A 25,030-nucleotide genomic window follows, 5' to 3' on the forward strand; every position below is an offset into this window, starting at 1 on the left:
AATAGAAGCTACAAAACTGTTTAGAGTCTCACGAATTCATAACGTTTACCATGTAAAACGCTTATAAAATAACTGGGGTAGAAAACAGGTTAGAAAACAGGTTAGATCTAACCTTCTACCCTAAAATATATTTTTGCTGAAAAATGACCAAAATTCTGAGTAAAATAATTTTTAGGGCTTGTGTCAAACCGTTGAGTTTTCACAAAATTTAAAAAATAACGTTTACCATGTGAAACGCTTATAAAATAACTGGGGTAGAAAACAGGTTAGAAAACAGGTTAGATCTCACCTTCTACCCTAAAATATATTTTTGGGTCCTTTACGCTCATTACGATGAAGAAGTCTTGACAAAACATGTACGAAGAAGTCATGAAAATTCACGAGGGTAGAAAACAGGTTAGAAAACAGGTTAGATCTAACCTTCTACCCTAAAATATATTTTTGTCTGATTTACGCTCATTACGAAGAAGTTTTGACAAAACATGTACGAAGAAGTTTTGACAAAACATGTACGAAGAAGTCTTGACAAAACATGTACGAAGAAGTCTTGACAAAACATGTACGATGAAATCATGAAAATTCACGAGGGTAGAAAACAGGTTAGAAAACAGGTTAGATCTAACCTTCTACCCTAAAATATATTTTTGCTGAAAAATGACCAAAAATCATGAGTTTTGTGTGTTTTAGACCATGTTAGAAAACAGGTGAGAAAACAGGTGAGAAAAGAGGTGAGATCTCACCTCTTCACCTAAAATATATTTTTGCTGAAAAAAATGACCAAATTTCATGAATTTCCTCATATGTTTGCGACCCGAGGAAAACCGAGGAACGAGATTCCGTACGAAAATCGTGAAAAAATGACCAAATTTCATGAATTTCCTCATATGTTTGCTACCCGAGGAAAACCGAGGGTAGAGATTCCGTACGAAAATCGTGAAAAAATGACCAAATTTCATTATATAACTGTTATTTTTTTACGAAGAGAACTTTTGCACTTCGTAAAAAAAATCCCTGAAATCGTGAAAAAATGACCAAATTTCATGAATTTCCTCATATGTTTGCTACCCGAGGAAAACCGAGGGTAGAGATTCCGTACGAAAATCGTAAAAATTTGCCAATAAATTTAAGAGGTTGGTATGTACATAGACTATTAGTAAATGCAGTTGCAGTGAAGGCTTACTTTACATCGTTCAGACACTAAACACGCAGACGACTGGTTCAGAAACCAAAGCACACAAGAACTTTTGAGTGAAATTTCTCTAGACCGACTTTTTTCGGTCTTGCATAAAACTCATGAAAATCGTGAAAAAATGACCAAATTTCATTATATAACTGTTATTTTTTGACGAAGAGAACTTTTGCACTTCGTCAAAAAAATCCCTGAAATCATATCTTTTATACAAGATAGAAAAAATAAAGTTAGTTTTTTATAAAATATTTTTTTTATTTTGTATGTAAAGACAGAAAATGACAAACACTGAGTTTGAAACAGTTAGAAAGATAGACAATGACACCAAAATGGTTAGAATAGGTGATTTAAACGTAAGATACTCAAAGAAATACAACAAATATTCTTTGTCAGACATTTTATCTCCATTTGGAAAGAAAGCAAAGGACTGGGTTAAAAATGCTTCTACTCAGAAAATTTTGACAAGAAATCCTGAGCTTATGATATCGGTAAGATTCTATGGAACTGCAGCATATCTCATTGACAAAAGTCTTATACCAATAGTTTTGTTATGGATTGACCCAGTTGTTGGATATAACTTCATAACATATGGTTCATTCGATACGGAACGTTGCAGTGAAGGCTTACTTTACATCGTTCAGAAACCGAAGGACTTCAATACAAAGAGATATAAGATAGGAAGGACATATAATATAACTCAAAGATATGACAGTATAGTCAATAGAGTCAAGGTTGTGTTCGTTAACGATATGAGAGCTGCTGAAACAGAACTGCTTGAAGTTTTTGAGAAAATGTATGGTGCTCCCACGAAAGGTAAAGAAACGTTTGAAGTAGATGAGATAGGTAAAGCTATAAAATTATTTGACGAAGTTGCTGAAAAATACATGTAAAGCGTTTATTTTTGGTCTTTTGTGAAAGTCAGGAAATAACGCTAGTTTTTTATAAAATATTTTTTTATCCGGAATATAAAGACAGAAATGTCAACAACAGAGAACACAACAACTGCTATCGTTCATGAAGCCATAAATGAAGAATACGAGTACATACAGTATAACAAACAGTTACGTCTCATTCGTTCGGTCAAAGACGATATGTACCAAATGCAAAGTATTTTGAATGCTCTTCGTTCTACAAAGCAAGCACATCATTGGTTTGAAAACCAACAGACAAAAGAACTTTTAGAAGAATTTCCTCATATGTTTGCTACCCGAGGAAAACCGCGGGTAGAGATTCCATACGAAAATCGTAAAAATTTGCTAAATGGTTTGAGAGGCTGGTATGTACATAGACTTCTTGTAAATGCTGTTGCAATGTGGGCTTCACCTCGTTATGCTTGTTATATTTTCATGATGTTAGATGAAATTCATAGACAAGAACGTGAAGATAGAAACAAGCTTGAAGCAAAAGACAAAGCCTTCAGAAAAGAATACCACGTTCGGTACCAAAAGGAAAGGAAAGAACTATAAGTATATGATTTATACTGAAGAGATGGAAAATGAAGACAGAGATATGGTTATGTTGCATTTAGTCAGAAGAAACAACAAAGCTTTTACGACTTGCTAAGATTTACAAATCTGACAGAAATTGGTTCTATCGCGAAAACTTACCGATTTCAATGACACCAAATGAAGATGTGAACAAATAGTTCAAGATACGTTACCTCAAACACACTATGATATTAAAGGTTGTACAATACTTACCTTCAAAGAAGATTTGCCGCTACTGAAGGAAAAAATAACAGAGTATTTTGACAACTTCAAACAAGCAGAGTAAATGAACCATTTATTTTTCAAGCTTGACTTCAGATGGCTCAGGTAGCTCTATAAGGTCAATTGTCTTGTCAAATCCTTCTGGCATTCCGAGTCCTTCCTTCTGGCATTCCGAGTCCTTCCTTCCGACAGAAAAAGTTTTTCCTTCCGACAGAAAAAATTTTTCCCGACGACAAGAAAAAATTTTCCAGTTGTCCGTCCGTAAACCATTCAAATTTTCGAAAATTGAGAACTTTTTGGTCGAACTTCAGAAAAAGGTTTTCCTTCCGACAGAAAAAATTTTTCCTTCCGACAGGAAAAAAATTTCCCGACAACTGGAAGAACTCTTCCTTCCGACAGGACACAAACGAATGTCCGACGTACCACCAACCGAGTCCATTCCAAAGCCAGAAGAACCGAAAGCTGCAGAACCACAACAGACTAAGACCAAACACTTACATTTTTACGCTTGACTTTTTACAATTTGAACTTTGTTTGCGTAGATATGAATTCTGAAAGAAGTATGAGGGTCTTGTATGACTTTGTACTTCTCCCATAGTTCATGTCTGTCAAACTTACCTGCCATGGACTCTTTCATAAGTTCCATGAAATCGTCTTCGGACAATCCGGGGAAAAAGTATAATATCAGTAAGTATTCTCTTTACATCCTTACTTAAACTCTTTGCTGTCTGTACACAAATGACAACTGAGATGTTAAAGTGTCTGAGCTTCTTAAGAATTCGACACATGTCTTGTTCTCTGTTCTTTAACAAAGGATGAGAAGCAAAGTCATCTAAGATAAGAAGACATCTATGAGGGTAAGTCTTCCAATCGTAAGATTGCAATTTCTTCGAATGTATTCTATCTCTTTCTGTTTGTTTCTGAAGTGTTTCTTCTCTAATATTCTCTGCATTTCCTCATTTGGGTCTTTAAACTTCGAATTGACATACTCATTTATAGCATTGTACTTCAAAACTCTTCTTTGGTACTTCTTTATCCAATCTAACAACTCAGAGTCTTTTATACATACTAACTTAGACTTCTTTATAATATCTTTGAACGAATTGACGGTTTGGTCAAATTGACCAGAAGTACTACAAATAAAATAACTCATAGAATGGGTTCTTCTCATCTAGTTCTTGTTGTTGTGCAGCCATTTTAAGATAAGTGAAAGTCTTACCCGACCCAGGCGGTGCAATTAGACCTGTTATACCATTCTGAGCAAATAAGAACTTGTCATGTATGGGTTTTATCTGAGCATTTTCCAACTTCCTCTTGTTCTTATTTAAAACATTCTCAAATTTTTTGTCAATGTCAGCAAACTTTTTTTCTAACATATTTTTAGAAAAATTAAAATTTTTATCTTTTAGAAAATGTCTAGCGATTTCGCTATCTATATTCGAGACAAGCTTTTCGACAGCAAAACATCTGTCGACCATAAAATCTTACATAGTGTAAACAAGAAAGGTGAATTTGTTCTAAAGTTCTGTTTCTGGGAATATGACAAGAACCATAAAACATTAAGCAGAGCAGTCTTAAAATTTGTCAATGACAGACTTGTTGACAGAGATGACGCCTCTTGGAGAGATGAAGTCCAACAAAACTTCTTAGAATGCAAAGAAGACACATGCGCTGTTCTTGAAGATGAAATAGAAAACAGAATAGAAGAGCTATTAAAGGACAAAGAACTTTTACAAAAATATGGTTCTGAGAAGTTTGACATAACTCCACCAGAAAAGAAGAAGAGAGAAAAGAAAGAAAAGAAAGTAGAAGAAGAGAAGAAAGAACCAGAGCCAGAGAAGAAGAAATTTGACATGTAAAAATAAAATTTTATTTTTAGAACATTTCTGGGTCAATGTCAATGTTCTCTTCCTCTTTAGGAGCAAACACTGGCTTAGACTCTAAAATCTTTTTACCCAATTTACCTTGAACTTCTACAACTTTAGACTCATAATATTCATAGTCGTCTGCTTTCTTTGGTTCATAAGGTATAACAAGTTTGTATGCTTTGCCTTCTTTAAGGTTTGAAAACCTTCTGTCAAAACTTTCTTTGACTGCTAACAAACCTTCTATGTCTAAGTCTTCAAATTTCGCACCATTTTTAGTCACAATAGCAAACTTAACTGGTTCGATGTTCCAAACTTTGCTGAATGAAGACTTTTCAAAATGGTAGAAGTAAACATTCAAATATGTGAATGGGTCTAGTTCTTCTTTAAGTCCTGACATGTACTTGTTTACTGAGATGAATTTTGCCATCTTTTCTATCGGATAAAAAAAAATATTTTTTTTAAATTTACTCAGAAAAATTTTTCTTTGTATATACACCATTCTGTACGTCTAAAAGACTTTTGACATTTGCCAAGAATGTTCGTTTAGATGCTGTCATATAACCATACTCTTGACAATATTGTTTATACGAATCGTACAATGACCTTTCATCTAAACACTCAAAGTCAGTTTCATCTATGAACAGTTCATATACACTCTTGTTTGCTTCTAACAATGTTTGTCTCTCTTCGGTATGTGGAATTTGTCTTGGATTGAACTTAGAAATATCTAATGTCATGAAATATGAGAACAAGTGGTTGTAAAAGTCAGATGTCAAAGTTTCTGACAAAGCGTCAAAATATTCTGTATCTTGCATATGAGCTTCTGACGTTCTGACAACTACATATCTTCTGTCAGAACTTTCTAACTTCATCGGAACAGCATTGTTTGAAACCATAACGAAGTTTGCAACATTTTCACAAACTCTTTGGTCTTTATATTTTCTTTCAACAACTCCAACTTTGTCTGTTATAAGACTCTTCAAAGCATCTGAGTTCAAAACTTTTGTTGTATCTATACTTTGAAGTTCGTTACATACTATAAGTTTCATATTCTCTATTGAAGAGTTAAACTTGCCACAGATGTTTTCTAAGTTTGTCATATTCGGATTCGAATAGCCCTCTAACAGTTTGCATAAGATATCTGTAAAGAAAGTGTTCTTACCTGTTCCTTGTTTTCCAATTATAATGAGAGCAGTTTCATTTTTAGCACTTGGATGTTGTAAGATGTTTGCAAACCAACATAAGATATACTCATAGACTCTTTCGTTTCCATTGCATATAATTTCTTTGACATGGTCTAACCAAGCTTCTATAATACTGTGTTTTCCATTCTACTTGTTCGTATTTATATCCAGTGAAGATAGAATAGAAGTTTGGAGAAGGTGTATAAAACTTTATACCACGAACTGAAAAATCTTCTAACTTTGACAATAAGATATCCCAAGCATCTAACATCTTCATGCCAACTTGTACGACTTTTATTTTCTTAAGTTTCTGTTACATTCTTGTTCTGAAACTATTGTCGCTTTAGGTTTGTTAAAGACTACATCCCATTCTTTCATAACATAACATTCTGGGGCAGAGTCGACATAAATGACTAAACGTTTCAAATTCTCGACTGCTTTGTTATAGTCTCGAAATGGACACATATTTCTGAATGTTTGGAAGTCATAAAAATCTGAAACATCTATTCTGTACATTTTTATAAAAATAAAAAAAATATTTTTTTTATTCTTGAGCTATTTGTTGCATTTGTTGTTCTTGAGCTATTTGTTGTTGAAGTTGTTCTTGTAATACAATACTTTCACCAGTTGCATCTTCCAATTCGAAACTTTCTGCCGTCATTGACAAATACATAGGACATAAAAGTTTTACAGGAACAAAGTTTGCGTCAACTAAGGTTAAGTTTATGTTTGCTAAAGTGTTTGAGTTTACTAAAGCTGAAAACTCTGCATTCGAATGAACAATAGGCAAACCAGCAGAGAATGTGTTATTTATACGCATGAGTATCTTTTGGTCATAGTAGTTTCTGTCGACATTCGAATAACACTTTGAACCTAAGTTTGAAACAATATATAAAATAGGTGTACTTAAAGTCAATGGAACAGACATTCCTTGTATGACACCCTTTTCCTGTTATAGGAAACTGTTGGTAGTAAAAACCAGATATAAGTTTTGTATTATAGCTCATATTGTTTATAGTAAACTCAGTCGGACATCCAAACATAATGAAACCTGCTCTAGTTGCAGCACATGTTACACTCGTCTTAAAGTATTAAATAAGTCAACAAAACCTGTTGGTGGTATATCTGAGTAAGTATCTTCAAAGGAGTATTTTTTACCATTCACAACAATAAAATCTTCTGGTGTCAAAAGAGCAAAACAAGCTTTAGTCGTCATTGTGTTTAAGGTTAGTTTACAATATCGTCCTTGAGGACTTTGTAAGTTTGTTGTTATAGAATTATATGACTCAGGGTTTTTAGTCGTAATAGTATAAACCACTATGTCTTCTGCCATTTATATATTTAAAAGTTTTTCTGAAAGTGGAGAAGAACTTCATCTAAACTTTCACATGGCGTTTCTTGAAGTTCTCTGTCTAAGAAGTTCAAATATTTTGTAAAGACATAGAACTTTCCTTTGTCTACACGAACAAAAAAACAGGGTCTTTCATATCGTTCAAAAGTGTGTAAAGTCCTTTACATGAAATAAAGTCTATATTATTTTTCTTCAAACATCTTTCAAGAAGTTTTGACATTTTTACTTAGCAAATAAATTTTAATGAAATGTTGTGGTCGTCAAATATTTTTATAACGTCTGGGAAACTATATTTTAAGTTCAACGTTTCACCTCCTTTCATAACGTATATCTTGTCAATGACATTATATGAAACACCACAGCAACCAATGTCGGGTTCTATTTCTTTGATGTTTATATCGTCTGCCTCTGTCAAAAGTTTCAATAGTTTCTTTCAAAACTTCATGAGGTGCAATGACATATGAGTTCACTTTTACAGGGGTGTTCGACCAAGTTTAACATTATACCTAAAGCTTGACAAATCTTCTCCTGAGTTTTAAGTTTGTCTTTCAGTTGTTGGTAGTCGTTTCGAATATCTGCAACAGAACTTAAGTCTCTGCTAACTTCAGGATATGTTGGTTGTTCTTTTACAGGAACAATTGTTATACCATCTTCGTCCTCGTATGGTTTCCCCACTTCAACATCTCTGTCTTTGACATTGACAATAACATTTGACTGTTTGTTTGAGTTGGTGAATTTAACTTCACATCTGCCACCAGCCATTAAACCTTTTGAAACACTTACGCTTCTATTTTTCGGAAATGACATTTTATTAGAATAAAAAGATGGACGTATTCGGATATCTCTTTGAATTGAAGCAGAAACAAAGTTTACACACACAAACAATACAATACATTGACAGAATAGTTTCTTTATACAAACAATGGAAAATGTTATAGAATAGCAGTCTTTGCTGACCAAAATATTTTCATAAAGCAAAGAAAGTTGGTATAACTGAAATGGTGAAAGTTCTTGAAGCAGACAAAAATATAACTTCAAAACTTACAGATATTTCTAAAGGAAAGTTTATAATACAATATTATGTCAAAACTGGCGTACTGTCAATATTTGACGGAGAGAAGTCAGTTCAAGAACAACTTACTGACCTGCTGCCAAAATCTGCTCGATGGAAGCTGTCGTTATGCCAATCTGAGGAGCCCCAGCAGGTTTCATCGAACGAATCTTCAAAAGAGCATCTTCCGTGAAAAGTGCTATTGGTTTTGTAAACTTCTTTGCTCTCAGTTCATCTGGACCGTCTCTGTCACCAGTATATTGTATTTGTAAGTACCAACAGTTGAAATACCACCCATAAAGTCTTCTGAGTCAGCAAATGGAATGCCAAGCCAAAAGTTTGAACGGTCTCCATTTGTATATTGAGTTTTTTGACTTCCTGTATGGGTCCATACTTTCACATATGGCATAATAGAACTTTGCATTTCAGGGTTAATGGTTGTTGTGAAGTTGTTGTTAAAGTTCATAGCATCTAATGTCAAGTTGTATGACCTCATATCTTCAACTGTAGAATATTCTTCTCTTGATAATATTTGCCATCTATGTTTATATGATATTTTTACCAGGGTTGTAGAAACAAGAATAGTCATTTATAGTTCGTCTGAAAAGAACAACATAGTATCTGCATGTTTCATTGCAGTTGTTAAAGCAATATCTGTTCTTGCACCTGGGTCAGCACTTTGGTTTCCAACTTCACCTGCAAAGTCTTTGACAGATATTTGGTGTATAGGGAACATAAGTGGAACTGCAATATATTTGGCAGCTAAAGCATTTGAAATATCTGGGTCCAACATATAGACTGCAAGTCTGCTTTCTATTCTCTTGCATTCAAATTTTTCGCATGTGAACTTAACTGGGTCCCAAGCAGTTCCAGCAGCATTGAAATAAGTTTACTTCAGTGTTGAAGTTTGAGAAACCAAAGTCTAAGTCAACTTTGTCTTTGCAAAATTCGGCGAATGACGTTTGATTTGCTCCCTTTACGTCTGTAAGAGTGAATGGGTCTTGCGTTGGTGCAATGACTAAGTTATTTTTGCTTGGAGTAAGTTCGATAGAAATTTTTCCTGCCCAGTTTGGCAAGTATCTTAAAAACCTGAAGATGAGGAAAGATGACAAAGGAACTCTAAGTTTCAGTTTTACTTTAGTGGCAGCAGTTCCATCTGAACCAGAAAGGTTAACATAAACTCCTGGAACGTTAGGGTCAAGTCTTCTTATTTTCTCAATATTTGCATACTGGTCTGTTTGTAGTTAGTATACATATCAAGTGTACGGAGGCACTGCGAGCCTCCTTACACCTGATATGTGAATTTGACACTTTACAAAACCGTTAACGTATATTTTACAACACAAACACAAACACCAACTTAACCTTAAATATTTATAAAGCCGCCAACCACTTCACCTTACTACTGTAAAAATAAACGTTCTCACTTACAAAAGTATTGCAACTCTTCCCATTGCTGTGCTTCACACAATAGTTCATATTCTTCAGTATCGCTGCTGTCTCCAATCGTCAGAGTCAAAATCACTGTCATAGTTTAGTAAGTTTTGACAAAGCTAATGAAACACGCTTACCGTTTGTATCGTATGCTTGTATAAACTTTCCATTCTTCATTCCTTCATAAACGCTCAAACTAACTTTACCCTTTCTCCCTCGTATCTGATAGAATGTATTTTCACGAGGAACGAAGAACAAATTCTTGAACTCATGACCGTTGTAGTTTGTTATCTCAATAGTTTTCGTCATTTATATAAAAATAAAATAAAAAATAAACTTAAAATTAATGATATCACCACCCTCACACGTATGAAAACATAGCGCAAAAATAAATTTAGGTGAAGTGGTGAAATCTCACCTCTTTTTTCACCTCTTTTTTCACCTCATGAATTCATTGCTTTATAACTCTCTTCCTTGGTTTCTTTTTAGTTGCTTTCTTCACGTCTGTCTCCAACTTGACTGTCTTTCTTCTTCGTCCGTAATGATACCAGTTACTTCCACCAGTCAATGGGTCAAATGGTCTTTCGTAAGGGTTTCCATACATTCCATAGGGACCATACGGAAGAACTGCTGGTGGAGGAAGAGTTCCATCGACTCTATTTAAATGCATTGTTTCACCTTTCATCTGGTCATTAAAGTCTTTTGCGTGTTTTGAAAACTCATCGTCCTTTCCTAAAGCATTTTCCGACTCAGTCGCAACCAAATTGGATGCTTTATTTATGAGCCCTATTTTATTTAATCTTAACTTCTTTGCAACCCAGCCTCCAATCTTCCCTTTATTTGCATCTAATGTCTTCGAAACCCTTCCTCCACTCATTTTATTTACTGCGTCATAAGCTCCAAGTGCTTTTGCTCCAAATGCTAATGCTTTTGTTCCCATTGCGCCTAAAGCTGCCCAAGCTACCATTTACACCATATTAAAATCATCTCTCTTCAATATTATCTCATAAAAGTTCTCGTTACTGGAGAAAGTCAATGAAACATAAACATTCTCACGGGCTTCGCCCTCACCGCTTTGCGGTCTATCTAACTTCTTTCTTATCTCATCTATTCGCTTCAAAATGTCTGAACAATTGCTAACATCTTCTACAACAGTTATTTCATCATGACTGACCTTCAAGAACAAGCTCATTTAATATGCAATTAAAATCATCTCAATAATGAGTCCATCCTTTCCATCTTTAGGTAGCACAACATCTTTCATTGAAGAAGGTTCGACAAGTCTATTATGTTAAACTTACTGACAAAGTTTGTTATACTATAATGCTTCGGTGGCGAATACATGTAGTTTGAAAGACATAATATAGATTCTTCAGCAAATTCACTTATACTGGATTTTATAACAATGTTCTCACGAGACCAAATACCACCAATTGACAATCTTGTAAGCAATCCTGCTGAACCTTCTACTGTAAACATCGATGGTAACATTCCACGAAGGTCATCTATTGACATCGTTGAGTCACTGAATTTAAATATTTTCTTAAAGCAATCGTCATTATCTAACCATGCAATAGCTTTGAAGTTTTCATTCGAATATACATCTGCTTCATTAAATGTAAAACCTGACTTCTTTGCAGAGATGACTTTAAAATCTATTGAGTTTGTTTCAAAATTATATGCTATGGTAACTTCTGAAGGTAATGGATGCCCTTCCGCAGTAAGTTGTTCTCTCACTACCGTTTGAAGCTTTGTGTTAAAAACTTTCATGTCATCTCCTGTGTCTAGGTTCACATACACAGCAATGGGAAAACTATCTTGCTTCTTTGTTTCATCATTATACCTCAAAACATTAAAGTTCTTCAATAATATTGTCCTTCCTGCTGGAATACTTCGAACCTGTCTGATTTCAATAGCTTTCTCACCTCCTACATACTCTACCCAGTGTCTTGGATATTCATAAGTATACTGACTTTCTTGAATTTTGGTTGGTTTCATCATAACGTGTTCATAGTATATCTTTATACTCTTGTCAGTTAGACTCGGTGCTATGTTCTGAATATTTCTGACTTGCATTTTTAATGGAGATAAAATGAAGCATTTAATACATGACGTAGATGAAGACATGAATGAAACTACAGACAAACTTAACTCTTCTCTCATTCTTCCTTTCAGCAAAGATTATGAATTCTGTTCAAATGGTGTGTATTTCTATTGTGGAAAGATGGGTTCAGGTAAGACATTTAACCTCATTCGTCATATACTCATAACAGAGCGTTTAGGTCAAGATTCATATTATGACCAAATCATTATATCAGCAACTTCAGACTCTATGGACTCAACAGCGAAAACATTTATGTCAAAAGTTCAAGCATCTGTCGTTAAAGTTCCAGATAGCGAACTCATTGAATTTCTTCAACGTTACGTTCGACGTAAGAGGAAATATTATGCCATCGTTGAATTTATACAGTCAGGAATGCAAAAGACTTCAGAAGAGATGGAAAGAATTATTGACAAACACCACTTACGTCAATACTCAGGAGTTTACGATATGAAACGACTTACAAACTACATTCTGTCAAAACTTTCAAAATACCCCTTCAAAAAGTATCCTTCAAATACTCTGCTCGTTTGCGACGACTTCGCCGGAAAAGGTTTAGTGTCAAAGCCTGACTCACCATTAGCTAACATCATTACTAAAGTCAGACATTACCACTTAACTGTAGCAATACTTATGCAAACATGGCGTTTTCTTGCTTTAAACATAAAACGTCTCATAACTGACTTCGTTATCTTTCAAGGTTTCTCACGTTATGATATTGAACTCATTTGGAAACAGTCAGGTATAACATTACCTTTTGAAGAAATTTGGGAAGCATATAAGTCTCTCATCTCTCCTCGTTCATACCTTGAGATTCATATCATGACTAATACCATTAAAGTCAAAAATATTCCATGGGAACGACCAACATTGTTTTAAAGTTTAACCTTCAATTGACTGATGGTAAACAAATTCCATGCATCTCTGTCGCCATTTCTGTTAATATTTTTGCTGTCATTCATATCATCCACTTCTCCATCCGTTAGCTTTTGAGGATATGCGTTAGAATAGCTGTTCTTAAATGAAGGCTTTTCACCTTTGAGAGCATAAACTCTATAACTTTCTGCATACTTTATGTTTGAACCTCCTGAGCCATCATTGACATAAATTTTTATAGGCTTCCACCCTTTGTTCATGTTCCTGCTTCTTCCCTTAGCTCTTTTGTTCAGTAGTTCTACATCTTTATACACAGCACCTGTCTCAGTGAATTCAACAATATTTTCATTCGTTAGCTTTACATTCAAACCCTTGTCGAGTATATTGTTCATTTCATACATATAAAAGGTTTTTATTCTATATGAAATGAGAAGCAAATCCATCTTAGCTGGTGCCGTTAATGTTCCAATTGAACCAACATCAAATGTTGACTCACGAACGACAAACAATATTGTCATAAAGAACTATAGTTCAGAGTGTTTGAAAGAAAAAGAACCAGAACTGAAATCCGTGAATTTAAACTCAGCTTCAAACGCTAACGCTACATCAGATGTTAAGTTAGAGTATCCACCACTGGACCAAGTTCTTTCAAGAGAAGCCAACGACAACCCTTACACAAATGTTCAAACAAATCCTTCAGATAACGTAGACCATTACCTTCTTCAGTTATACCAAACAATTTTACTCAAAGACGATAAGAAGCTTTTGACAAATCTTATAAGCAAGAACCAAATAATTCTAACAAAGGAGGACCTTGAAAATGTTATATCACGAATAACAGGGAAACAATGTGTCATTGACTATCTCGACCCTGAAATCGAATGCTGTGGTCAAACGCCACCATTCATGAAAATAGGTAACATCCGCATCATTGAAACACCAGGAACTACAGGAGTTGAGTTTAAGTATAAATATTCGAACGAGTATACAAAACTTTCAACAGAATATAAGCTTTGTTTGAAATATGTTTTAGTAAATTAAAGCAATTTGTAATATCTATCCAAAACTTCTTCAACAGTATCGAACTCATCTTCATAATGCAAACCTAATCTTATTGACTTGGTGCAGTTTTCACTAACACAATATAGCGCTTTGCGCTCGGCGCCTTTGACGCCTTTTTCTGTTCTCTTGACTGACATAACTAACTCATTTGTTTCATCAAACAGCAATAACCAAAGTTCATGACCTAATACATAACATTCATACTTTATATTTTTAGCTCTGAGTTCTCTTGTAAGCTGTTGCATTTAATATTTTCTAAAAAGTCAACTTCAACAGTCATTCGCACTGGTGCCTTCAGTTCTACAGGCTCTCCTTGAAAGTCAACAAGTCTGAATTGCATGTCTTTCAAATTATGAGGACTAATGCGAACCCATTTACCTAAATGAGTTACTATGACAGGAACGTTTGGAATGAACATTGAATTGACTGCATAACAGAAGGATTTATATTCTACTGAACCTTTACTATTAACTCCTGAAATACCTGTGACATTAGCTATTTTTGACTCAACGTATAAACAATTACCATAACATACGTATGGAACAGATTTCATCTCAATCGTTTTGTCAACACTTTTCAAAGGACATGTCATATGGTATGCTCCCAGAAGCAATTGAACTCTATGACTCATTCGTGTTATCTTAAACTCCTTCGCATAACTGAACTTCAAAACTCCTGCAATAAGTTTAACATTCATTAAGTTTTCTTCGTTCTCCTTGTTTATTGTAGTATTTATGAGCGCATTTAACACTCCAGCTAATGTTTCCATCTTATATTCTACATTATTGTGAAATCTTATTTCGTGCTTCTTTCCATCTATTTCAAGCTCCATGAAATCTGTTTCATCTGTTATAACGAATGAAGCGATAGTATTGAAGTCAACAACTCTGAAAGCAAGCGCTTCATTCTGAAGACCTAAGTTTGTTTGTAGCTTTACTGTCCCGTATTCGTTTGGGTCTGTACTTTGCAAATAGAACAACATTTTATTCTCATTAAAATATGAGTATTGCTGCATATGCGTATGAAGCTGACAGAGCTAAACGTTTATATTTTGGTCAATACTCTCTCACACTTACTGACAAATATATTGTTATTTCTGATGGAAATACCGAGAAATACATAACATGGAAGGACTATGAAAAGTTTGACCCTATTTTAACTCCATGCACTATGCCATTCATTGTAAATGGTGAAGTTGTCATGAAGAACGACACAACTGTTTATAGGTCTGTATATGAAGCGTTAGAATATATGTTGAATTATAATCCCGAAAGATTTGACCCAAGCACTACGTCATGTACAATGCCTTTTATTAAGGATGGTGAAATCGTAAGAGTTCCGAATTCAACGGTTTACACAGCTGTTCAAAACAGTTTACAAAACATTTTAGCGAATATCTTTAATTCAGAAACTACAGAAATAAAATTACCATATATAACAGATGCTAAAGAAATTAAATCAAAAACGACAACATTATTTACGTCACTTAATGATTTAATGACTTATATCATTAATATTCCTGCACCAACTACAGCATTTGATCCAAACTCGACGGTTTGCAGTGTACCTTTCATAAAGTCGCAAACGGACTCTTTGAGTCCTGAAGGTCTTTCAGACCGAAGCGACCAGGGCGAAGCCCATGACAGTTCATTAATTGTTTTAAGGGATTCAACAGTTAATGAATCATTAAAGGCGTCATTAATGAAAATCATTGATTTTAATTCATTCACGAATACATATAATTCATTCATTAATGTTTCATATGCTTCTAAAGAAGGTGAGCCAAAAACTATCGATAAAGCGGTGTATGAAATAAAAGCATCAACGACGAAATTGAATTCGTTAACTTTTGACGGTGATAGTTTCGTTAATGACATAACATCGGGGAAAACAATTTTAACGAAAGAATATTTAAAATCTCATGTTAGTGAGTTCGTTGAAATTGAAAAAGAAGGTGGAATTAAGTTCGATCCACTGAATTTCATTTTCAGCTTAGCGAATGCGGGTGTTAGTTTCGCTGAATGGACAACTATACAGAGTGAAATAAATGCAATATGGACGTTTTTGGGGTCAAAAGCGGGAATGGGTGAGCTTGTAAATGCTGCAAGAACATTAGGTGAAACAGGAAATTTTGTAGATGGTTTTAAAAGACTTGTTTCAAATGTTTTAACAAACACAAAGAAATTATTTAGATATACCATACATAACGGACGGATTTTCGAACAGGTAGCAACAAACCCTCCGGTTATGGCTGCGTTGATGATGGTTAGAGATATAAAACCACGTAACGACGGGAACGAAGAACATGAACAACAGAGCCCAACGGGCTCAGAGCCACATAGTGGCGAGGATACTGGTCGGGTTATTCAAGACATTAAAAACGTGTATCCTGAAGTTATTGATTTATTTAGAGGAGTTAATGATTCAATTTCAAAACATTCTATAACCCTCGATGAAGAGAATAAATTAACAGATTATATATTCGTCATTATTGCAGAATTAATGAAGAGAATAAATGAAAAAGGAATTGGTGATATCATTAATGTCAGCGATGTAATGATGAAAAGAAATTTTGACTCATTATTTACAAAACCGAAAACAGAATATAGTCTTTATGACGTAATTACCGAATTAATGAAAAAGATTAATGATAATAAGAGTTCTGGCGGAAGAGTTGAATTAGAAGTGAATGATGTTAATGAGAAATTAGCCGAAAAAGCAGAAAAAACCACGTTCATTATATAACTTCAGACGAACAGATTATAACGGACTACCATGGATATTTAACACGAAGTGATGAAGCGAAGACAAAAAATGTTAATGAAAGAAGATATAAATACATTCGTGCTAAAGGTTATGACATAAGCTGTACTGTACAGTATGACACAGGTAAAGCACCAGAAGCATTTAGTTATAACGATGAAATTTATGCCTCTACTTTCTCTGTTAATGGTGTATTAGTTGAACCAAGATTTATGTTAAGAGTTAAGGCAAAAATAACGTTTGAAGATGCTATTAAAAGTAAAGCTGACAAAGTTGAACTTGACGCAACGAACAAAGTTTTGAAATCTCATAAACACAACATCTCCGATATAAATGAACTTCAAACTTCTTTAGACAGTAAAGCTGACAAGAACCATACACATAAATCCTTCACTACTGTTAGAGCAGACGACATAATATTGAACTTTGACCTTGGTTCAAGTGCACCATTAGAAAATCCAAGTACAAGCGTAAAAGATACTCTTAACAGTTTAGATAACAGTTGCAGGAACATTGAAAGTCATGCCAGAAACTTTGAAGCACATGAACTACCAGCAATGTTAGATAAGAAAGCAGACAAGAACCATACACATAAATCCTTCACAACTGTTGCTATAGAAAGTATTGAAGGAACGGTTGAAGAAACTGGTGGGGATGCATTATATTGTAAACCTCCTAACTTTCCACAAGGTTTAACATCGGATGACGACATAACGACGATGAGAAACATTAGATGTAAAGATGTTTATGTCATGAAGGATGAACATAATATTAAATTCACTGCTCAAGATTTATATGACAAGAAAGCAGACAAGAACCATACACATAAATCCTTCACTACTGTTAGAGCAGACGACATAATATTGAACTTTGACCTTGGTTCAAGTGCACCTTTAGAGAATCCGAGTACAAGCGTAAAAGATACTCTTAACAATTTAGATAAGAGTTGCAGGAATACCGAAGATCATGCCAGAAACTTTGAAGCATATGAACTACCAGCAATGTTAGACAAGAAAGCAGATAAAACTTATGTGGATGCAGAACTAACAAAGAAATTTTCGAAACCAGATACAATGACATTTACAACAGAAATTATAAATGGTGAACCAGCAACTCCATTTGAATTTGTTAGAGGTCTTCAACCAGATACTTTTGAATTTTTCTTGGATAATTCTATTGAACTAACATTACATTATAAAAGTGGAACAAATGCAACATTTCATCCGGGAGATACATTCCAAATGGTATTTAATGACATAAGTTCTTTAGAATATGTTTATAGAGTTATGAGCATATATGATTTAATATATCCTATAGGAGCTGTTTATACGTCTATGAATCCAATAAATCCAAACACTTTATTTGGTGGTAGATGGTATGAAATAGTTGACAGTTTTCCATTCTACACTAATACGCAGTCAATGAAGATGGGAGGTTCAAAGAAAATAGGTATTGAAAACCTTCCTTCACATATGCATAGGTTCAGTGGAAGAACATCTGTGGAAGGAAACCATTCACATTCAATAACAAAAAGAGGTTATACAAATCTTGCAGCGGGTTCGGATAGACAGGGAATGCATAGATATGATATCACAACTGACCCCAAAGATGTTAGCACAGGTATTTTCTGTGGAACTGCAGGAAATCATACACATGTTGTAGCTGGTATTACAGACCCAGCAGGTAATGGAAAAGATTATATGCCTCCTTATATAACAATGCACGCTTGGATACGAGTTGGTTAAAATCTTTAACTTTACATAAATGAGCTTGAAAGAAGTATTCGAACAACATCCATGGAGGTCATTTAAGAAGTTCAATGAAGCTGCAAAGAGTTCGGGATTTACTAACAGAGCTGAAGTGAAAAGGTTCTTTGACAAAAATGTTGTACATCAAACAAAAATAAATCCTTACGACTACTTTTTACCAATTTACTCCAACACTCCTGACGCATACCAATTTGACACTCTCATTCAAAGCAGAAAAGGAGGACATAAACCATTCCTCATCTTCATAAATGTTAACACTCGTAAAGCATATGCGTATATAATGAGAAATAAAGGAACTCATGAAGTGTTAAGAGTTTTACAAAAGTTTGTAGCAGAACATAGCCCAAGTATTTTAACATCAGACCAAGACGGTGCATACCTCAGCAACGAAATCACAGAATTTCTCATTAAGCATAACATAACTCACTACACTACTGAAGACCATAACCATAACATACTCGGTATCATTAACCGCTTCATAAGGACTCTCAGAGATTTAAATCAAGAGCGAGACTTTACCGAAGAAACAATGAAACATTTTCTCGAAGTATATAATTCCTCAACACATTCTACAACAGGACATACACCAAATTCAATGACACAACAACAAGAAGAAAAGTATATACAAAAGAAACGAAGCCAAACACAAAATATCAGAAATTCAACACAATTTACTCTCATTCCTGGTACAAAAGTTCGTGTAGTTCTTGACGACAAACCATTGACAAAGAAACGTTTAAGGTTAAGTCGAAATTATTATATCGTAGACTCTACGCAAGGTAATGGATATCTTATAAAAGCTGCTGACGACTCCATAGCATTTTACCCTCGACATAAATTAGTCGAAAGTAGTAATGGCAAACTTGCTGAAACCATTGACGAAGCAAAGCGAGGAGTGGTTATTGAAATACTTGACTATAACACAAACGATGACACTTATAAAGTAAGATATGAAGGAGGCGTTGAAGATGTTATACCATCTAAGAACTTGAGAGAATCTAAACCAACTCATCTGGGACCATTAGAGCGGGAGTACTGGAAAGATAAAAACATGCCAGAAAGAATAAGAAAATTCTTCTAAACTTTTTCGTTGGATGTAAATCAGACAAAAATATAATTTAGGTGAAGAGGTGAGATTTCACCTGTTTTCTCACCTCTTTTTTCACCTCTTGAACTTTTTATAACATTCGGTCATAACTTCATCAATTTCATTTAAATCACGATTTAAAAAACTCATTGACTTCATCTTCAACCGTGTCATCTTGTAATAAGAATATTTTCTTTAGTTTCATGTCAACATCCCGAACAGCACAAAGGATAAAATCATATTCATTTCTTCCGTTAAACATACTTTTTCTTTCTCGTTCATCGTTAAATAAATTATTGAAAATATAAACAGCGGTGTAAAAGTTATGTACTGTGTTAAATGTTGAAGCTTCACCTATTTTAGATTTTAGGATTCTTTTAGTAAGTAAATTGTTATCGTTCTTTCTCTTTTCCTTATCGTTCATGTCGAATCTGTCGAACCACATATCCTGTATTTCATCGAATTTACGAACTATAGAATCCGTCATTTCCCTGGTTAATGAGGGGTAATCATTATTAATTTTTTCATATAATTTGTCCATATGATTTTCATCGACGTTTCCGGAAAGCATTTAATTAAAGCAAAAATATATTATAGGTGAAGAGGTGAGATGTCACCCGTTTTCTCACCTGTGTGCTAGATGTCACCCGTTTTCTCTGTTTTCTCACCCCAGTTTTTCACAAGCGTTTTACATGAATTGTACGATGTATATTTGAAATCCTAAACAATTTCGTAGCTTCTATTTCTTCTGTCAGTATGTCAAAAGTTTTAACAATGCCGAAAGTTTCTTTATTTCTTCTTGACGTCAGATAGAAGGAAATCGTCAGCAGTTGGATAGTTTTTGTTCAGAAATGCTAACATGTCCATTTTATTTTCTGCTGGCTTTTCTGCTTCTTTCTTTAAGTCTGCATAGTCGTTTCGCATTCTTTCTATCTCTTTGACGGAGTAGTTATATTTCCTAATTGCTGCTTTACATTTAGAACATTGCGGATTCATTTTTGCGTTATATTCTGAAACCTTACCTGCTAAAACAACTAAGGCGTCAATGGTTTTCTTTAACTCAAAAGCAGTTGGTCTTATCTGTTCGTTCCATATTTTACCTCTTCTATCTTTATCTCTTATCTGCCATACACATTCAGCAACTAACGAAACAAAGTTATCGTAGGTCTTAAACTCCCCGGATTTATATATGTCAGAAACATTCTTATATACCATGTCGCAATCTTTGTCCATAACCTTATGGTTGCAATGAAATCCTAGAAACTCATAGTTTACCTTTCGAATGAACTTCTTTATTTCTACTGAGTCAGTTGGTTTCACTTCTATTTCATCGAATTCAGGAATAGTTAGTTTTTGATGCTGAATTTCAGGTAGTTTAGGTAAATGGTCAATAATGTCCTGCATTTCATAAAGATACTGTTCATTTGTTTCATCTTTCGCACTACAGTCTAAATTACTTGTTAAAAGTTCTTGCTTTATCTTCTGGATTTTTGTTTCGAAAGTATATGAAGAAGGAATGAAGCTTTTCATCTCTACTAACATAGATGTTGGATTCATGACTAACGAGTTTGGTGAAGTTGTTGTGGACAGAGTCCCGCCGTTCGCGGCTTGAATTGTTGTTGTGCCGATTGTTGAAATCATATCTTTACATACAAAATAAAAAAATAAATAAAAATAAAATTAGCGTTATTTTTTATTTCGGGAAAATTCATGAGGTGAGAAAAGAGGTGAGAAAACAGGTGAGATGTCACCACTTCACCTAAACATTATTTTTGGTCATTTACACTCATTTACGAAGAAGTTATGACAAAGCATTTACGAAGAAGTTATGACAAAGCATTTACGAAGAAGTTATGACAAATTCATGAGGGTGAGAAATTAGGTGAGAAAACAGGTGAGATGTCACCTCTTCACCTATAATATATTTTTGGTCATTTACACTCATTTACGAAGAAGTTATGACAAAGCATTTACGAAGAAGTTATGACAAAGCATTTACGAAGAAGTTATGACAAAGTCACGAGGGTGAAAAAAGAGGTGACATCTCACCTCTTCACCTATAATATATTTTTGGTCAAAGCTTCCACGAGAGAAAAGATTCCTCATTCGCTAAGGATTCCAAAAATGAAAAAATCATTGATTTCGGCTGAGAAAAAACAGCAAAACCCTTCTTCCACGGGAACAAAGAAATAAAGAAGAAATAAAGTAAATTTTTTATTTATTCCCGTGGAAGATAGAGCACTTTTATGACACTTTTTATTCACGACAAACAAGACAAATAAAGAAAATAAGAAAATACGGCGCTGTCGCGGTTCGAACCACAGACCTTGACCCCTCCATAACACCACCTTAGACCACTGTGCTACGTAGCCTGTCGACATAAGATTTTATAAATTGCATATTTGACGTAAATTTATTTCCATCTGGCTTCCCACTGCATAAGATATTCATACGTGTTTGTAAGACATTCATTAAACTTCTTTTCTATTGCATCTAATCTTGCGTTATTTTTTTCAATAACTTGTCTGTATTCTTCATCATCTCCAGCAGTGTTTGGGTCTTCACGTTTAAAATATTCATTGTTAACCAATTTTTTATCTACAAATTTTATTAGTGTTTGATTCACTTCGTTATGATAACGGTCATATTCTTTCAATACGTAAGTGAAGACAAAATGCGTCGTACCTTCAATCTTAAAGCTTAAAGAACTTTCAACACAGTTTTGAGGGTCTGTCAGTGCGTCAATGAGATAGTATTCGAAGTCAGTCAATAATCTTTTTAAAGTCATTTCATACAGGATAAAATTTAATGTTGTGAAGAAATAGTGTTTATCTCAGAAAAAATAAAGTTAGTTTTTATTTTATTTATTTTTTTATCCTGTATGTAAGAACAGTAATGTCAACATTAGAGAACACAACAACTGCTATCGTTCATGAAGCCATAAATGAAGAATACGAATACATACAATATAACAAACAATTGAGACTCATTCGTTCAGTCAAAGATGATATGTATCAAATGCAAAGTATAATGAACGCTCTTCGTTCTACAAAGCAAGCATATCATTGGTTTGAAAACCAACAGGCAAAAGAACTTTTAGAAGAATTTCCTCATATGATTGCTTCCCTCGGAAAACCGAGGGAAGAGATTCCGTACGAAAATCGCAAGAATTTGGCACCTGGTTTGAAAGGTTATTATGTTCATAGACTTTTAGTAAATGCTGTAGCAATGTGGGCTTCACCTCGTTATGCTTGTTATATTTTCATGATGTTAGATGAACTATATAAAGCAGAACGTGGAGAGATGGAAAAGAAACTTCAAGCAAAAGATGAAGTCATTGAATCCAAAGACAAAAGCATACAGAAAAGAATACCACGTTCAGTACCAAAAGGAAAGGAAAAGAGTTATAAGTATATGATTTATACTGAAGAGTTGGAGAAAGAAGAAGATAGAGATATGGTTATGTTGCATTTAGTCAGAAGAAACAACAAAAGCTTTTACGACCTTGCTAAAATATATAAATCTGACAGAAACTGGTTCTATCGTGAAAACTTACCGATTTCAATGACACCGAATGAGCAAATAAAAGAAATTGTCAAAAATACTCTTCCTCAAACACACTATGACATCAAAGGTTGCACAATACTTACCTTCAAAGAAGACTTAACATTACTGAAGAAAAAATAACAGAATATTTCGATAACTTCAAAGAGGAAGAATGAAGTCACGACAACATTAACGAAGAAGTCACGACAACATTAACGAAGAGAGAATGAGGTGAAAAAAAGACCCAAAGGGTCAGAGCCGCAAAGCGGCTAGGTGATATCTCACCTCTTCACCAAAAATATATTTTTGGTTAAATAGCTTCAGGGTCAATTTCTTCAACCATTTCACTTCCTTCGTCAATGTCAATTGAAGCTTCTTCAACCTTTGGTAAGAACTTTTGTATAACATCTTTGTTCGTTATTGTCTTCAGAGATGAAGGATAATATTTCACAGATGTTTCACCCTTCTTATATTCTTTCTGTTCGGAAAGATTCATAGCAATACTGAAGAAGTCAATGTTGGAGTTCTTTATGACAGTATAGTGTGTATCTTTGACATTCACGAAGAAACCCTTTTGTTTCAAAACTACTGCTAACTCTTGTGAAGTATAACGTTTGCGGTCAATGACGATAGCTAATGGTCTGACATACTGACCAAACTTAGATTCTTTCACAAACTTCTTGTTAAAGATAACATTAACGTTTGAAGCATTATTGAACTCATTCTTGATGGCAGTAGCGAGAGCATTGTATGAAAAGAACTTGCAATCTTGCATGTGTTTCATTAAAATAAAAATATTAAATTATTTTGAAAAATAACTTAAAAAAAATCTAATCTAATTTTTTCAAAAAATATTTTTTTATTTCCTACTAAAGATGTATCGGAAGTTGTCTAAGTTAGAACACTCGGAAATAAAACAACTTCTTACAGAAGCTAATATAGATGTTGCAAAGCATTACGCAACAAACAAAAAAGCACTCGCTGACTTCATTAAAGACTATAATGGTGCAATAAGTTATGATAGAATTCATGAGTTCATAAAGCCGCAACGCGGCGAGGACGAAGTCCATGCAAGAGCATTTCCTTTAAATGACATTGCTATTGACTTATATCATAGACGTTCAGTACCTCATGAAGTAAGAAGAGAGATGTTTGACATAACAAATGCAAACGTTGGTGAAACAAGAAGAGCTGTACCTCATGAAGTAAGAAGAGAGATGTTTGACATAACAAAGCCGCATGACGGCGCGGGCGTAGCCCATGCAAACGTTGGTGAAACACGAAAGAGAGATGACACACTGAAACAACAGAGAAGAGAGATGTTTAAAAGTGCTATAGAACAAGTTCGCAAAGCTAACGATGTCATTCGTTCCATTGACGACAAACCAAAAGAAGGTGAGAGATGGTTAAAGAAAGATGAAGAGAATAGGAAGAGAAATGTGAAGTCAGGCAATAGACTCATTGACTTTAACATCGAAGCTTTAGATGAACCAAACAGAGACTACTTACACAAACATTTCGGTAAGGTTTTCATGAGACTCTTAGAGAAAATTAAAATAAACTCGCAACAGAGATGGATGGTATGTTATAAACTTGGTGGAAAGTATGAATGTTCTACGTTAAACCTCAATAATATTGGAACATTACTACATCAGCTCTTGAAGGAGAACTTTATATCAGAGATAGAAGCAAATGCTGCAGGTATTGTTGAAATGCACTATGACTTCTTCTTGACAAACATAAAGAATCTTACCGAAATAAAGATGTATGATTTAACAGAATATGAAGGCTTAACGATGTCAGATGTAAAGAAAGGCAAACCAAAAAAGAGACCATATAGAGATGAAAGCACACTGACAAATGACCAGAAAGCCATTTTGGAAGCTCTTAAGCAAACAGGAAACCCAGCACTTATAGAAAGCTTTTGGAAAGATAATGGTGAAAAGAAGTTTTATAAGAAGAGAAGCGGTCAGTTCTGGAAGTATCTTTGCACATTACCTATAAATCTTGAACGCTACCAAATCTTCAATGAACTGAACA

At 34.3% G+C, this 25,030-nt stretch overlaps 8 protein-coding genes and 4 pseudogenes across 12 annotated transcripts, besides 2 other annotated features; 8 read left to right on the plus strand and 4 right to left on the minus strand.

Moving 5' to 3' along the window:
- Nucleotides 1-6,088: part of a mobile genetic element that runs on past the window's edge.
- Nucleotides 1,468-2,079, plus strand: TVAGG3_0768460 (organellar and viral DNA polymerase type B; the record flags this gene model as incomplete). The annotated part of the gene is made up of 1 exon (XM_051245888.1): nt 1,468-2,079. The coding sequence occupies one exon, from the start codon at nt 1,468-1,470 to the stop codon at nt 2,077-2,079; it is 612 nt and encodes a 203-aa protein (XP_051092475.1).
- On the plus strand, nt 2,290-2,907 carry TVAGG3_0768470 (annotated as a pseudogene). Its single transcript has one exon. A coding segment is annotated over exon 1 (618 nt).
- TVAGG3_0768480 (uncharacterized protein) lies at nt 4,311-4,757 on the plus strand (the record flags this gene model as incomplete). Its single annotated transcript, XM_051245889.1, has 1 exon — nt 4,311-4,757. The coding sequence occupies one exon, from the start codon at nt 4,311-4,313 to the stop codon at nt 4,755-4,757; it is 447 nt and encodes a 148-aa protein (XP_051092476.1).
- Nucleotides 4,774-5,193, minus strand: TVAGG3_0768490 (protein of unknown function, DUF4108 family; the record flags this gene model as incomplete). Its single annotated transcript, XM_051245890.1, has 1 exon — nt 4,774-5,193. The coding sequence occupies one exon, from the start codon at nt 5,191-5,193 to the stop codon at nt 4,774-4,776; it is 420 nt and encodes a 139-aa protein (XP_051092477.1).
- On the minus strand, nt 5,231-5,662 carry TVAGG3_0768500 (Poxvirus D5 protein-like family; the record flags this gene model as incomplete). The annotated part of the gene is made up of 1 exon (XM_051245891.1): nt 5,231-5,662. One exon carries the CDS (start codon nt 5,660-5,662, stop codon nt 5,231-5,233), a length of 432 nt encoding a protein of 143 aa, XP_051092478.1.
- Nucleotides 6,089-6,494: 406 nt separating the features above from the next.
- TVAGG3_0768510 lies at nt 6,495-7,283 on the minus strand (annotated as a pseudogene). The gene has a single exon. A coding segment is annotated over exon 1 (789 nt).
- A 2,310-nt stretch (nt 7,284-9,593) lies between these two features.
- Nucleotides 9,594-25,030: part of a mobile genetic element that runs on past the window's edge.
- On the plus strand, nt 15,077-16,240 carry TVAGG3_0768530 (uncharacterized protein; the record flags this gene model as incomplete). Its single annotated transcript, XM_051245892.1, has 1 exon — nt 15,077-16,240. A coding segment is annotated over one exon (1,164 nt), but the record flags the coding sequence as incomplete, so codon positions are not given.
- Nucleotides 16,460-18,328, plus strand: TVAGG3_0768540 (annotated as a pseudogene). Its single transcript has one exon. A coding segment is annotated over exon 1 (1,869 nt).
- On the plus strand, nt 18,353-19,438 carry TVAGG3_0768550 (integrase core domain containing protein family; the record flags this gene model as incomplete). The annotated part of the gene is made up of 1 exon (XM_051245893.1): nt 18,353-19,438. The coding sequence occupies one exon, from the start codon at nt 18,353-18,355 to the stop codon at nt 19,436-19,438; it is 1,086 nt and encodes a 361-aa protein (XP_051092480.1).
- On the minus strand, nt 21,858-22,232 carry TVAGG3_0768560 (uncharacterized protein; the record flags this gene model as incomplete). Its single annotated transcript, XM_051245894.1, has 1 exon — nt 21,858-22,232. One exon carries the CDS (start codon nt 22,230-22,232, stop codon nt 21,858-21,860), a length of 375 nt encoding a protein of 124 aa, XP_051092481.1.
- On the plus strand, nt 22,340-23,166 carry TVAGG3_0768570 (annotated as a pseudogene). The gene has a single exon. A coding segment is annotated over exon 1 (827 nt).
- TVAGG3_0768580 (organellar and viral DNA polymerase type B) lies at nt 23,866-24,938 on the plus strand (the record flags this gene model as incomplete). The annotated part of the gene is made up of 1 exon (XM_051245895.1): nt 23,866-24,938. A coding segment is annotated over one exon (1,073 nt), but the record flags the coding sequence as incomplete, so codon positions are not given.

The sequence above is a fragment of the Trichomonas vaginalis genome, chromosome III, assembly GCF_026262505.1.
Source record: "Trichomonas vaginalis G3 chromosome III, whole genome shotgun sequence".
NCBI classification, from domain to species: Eukaryota; Parabasalia; order Trichomonadida; family Trichomonadidae; genus Trichomonas; species Trichomonas vaginalis.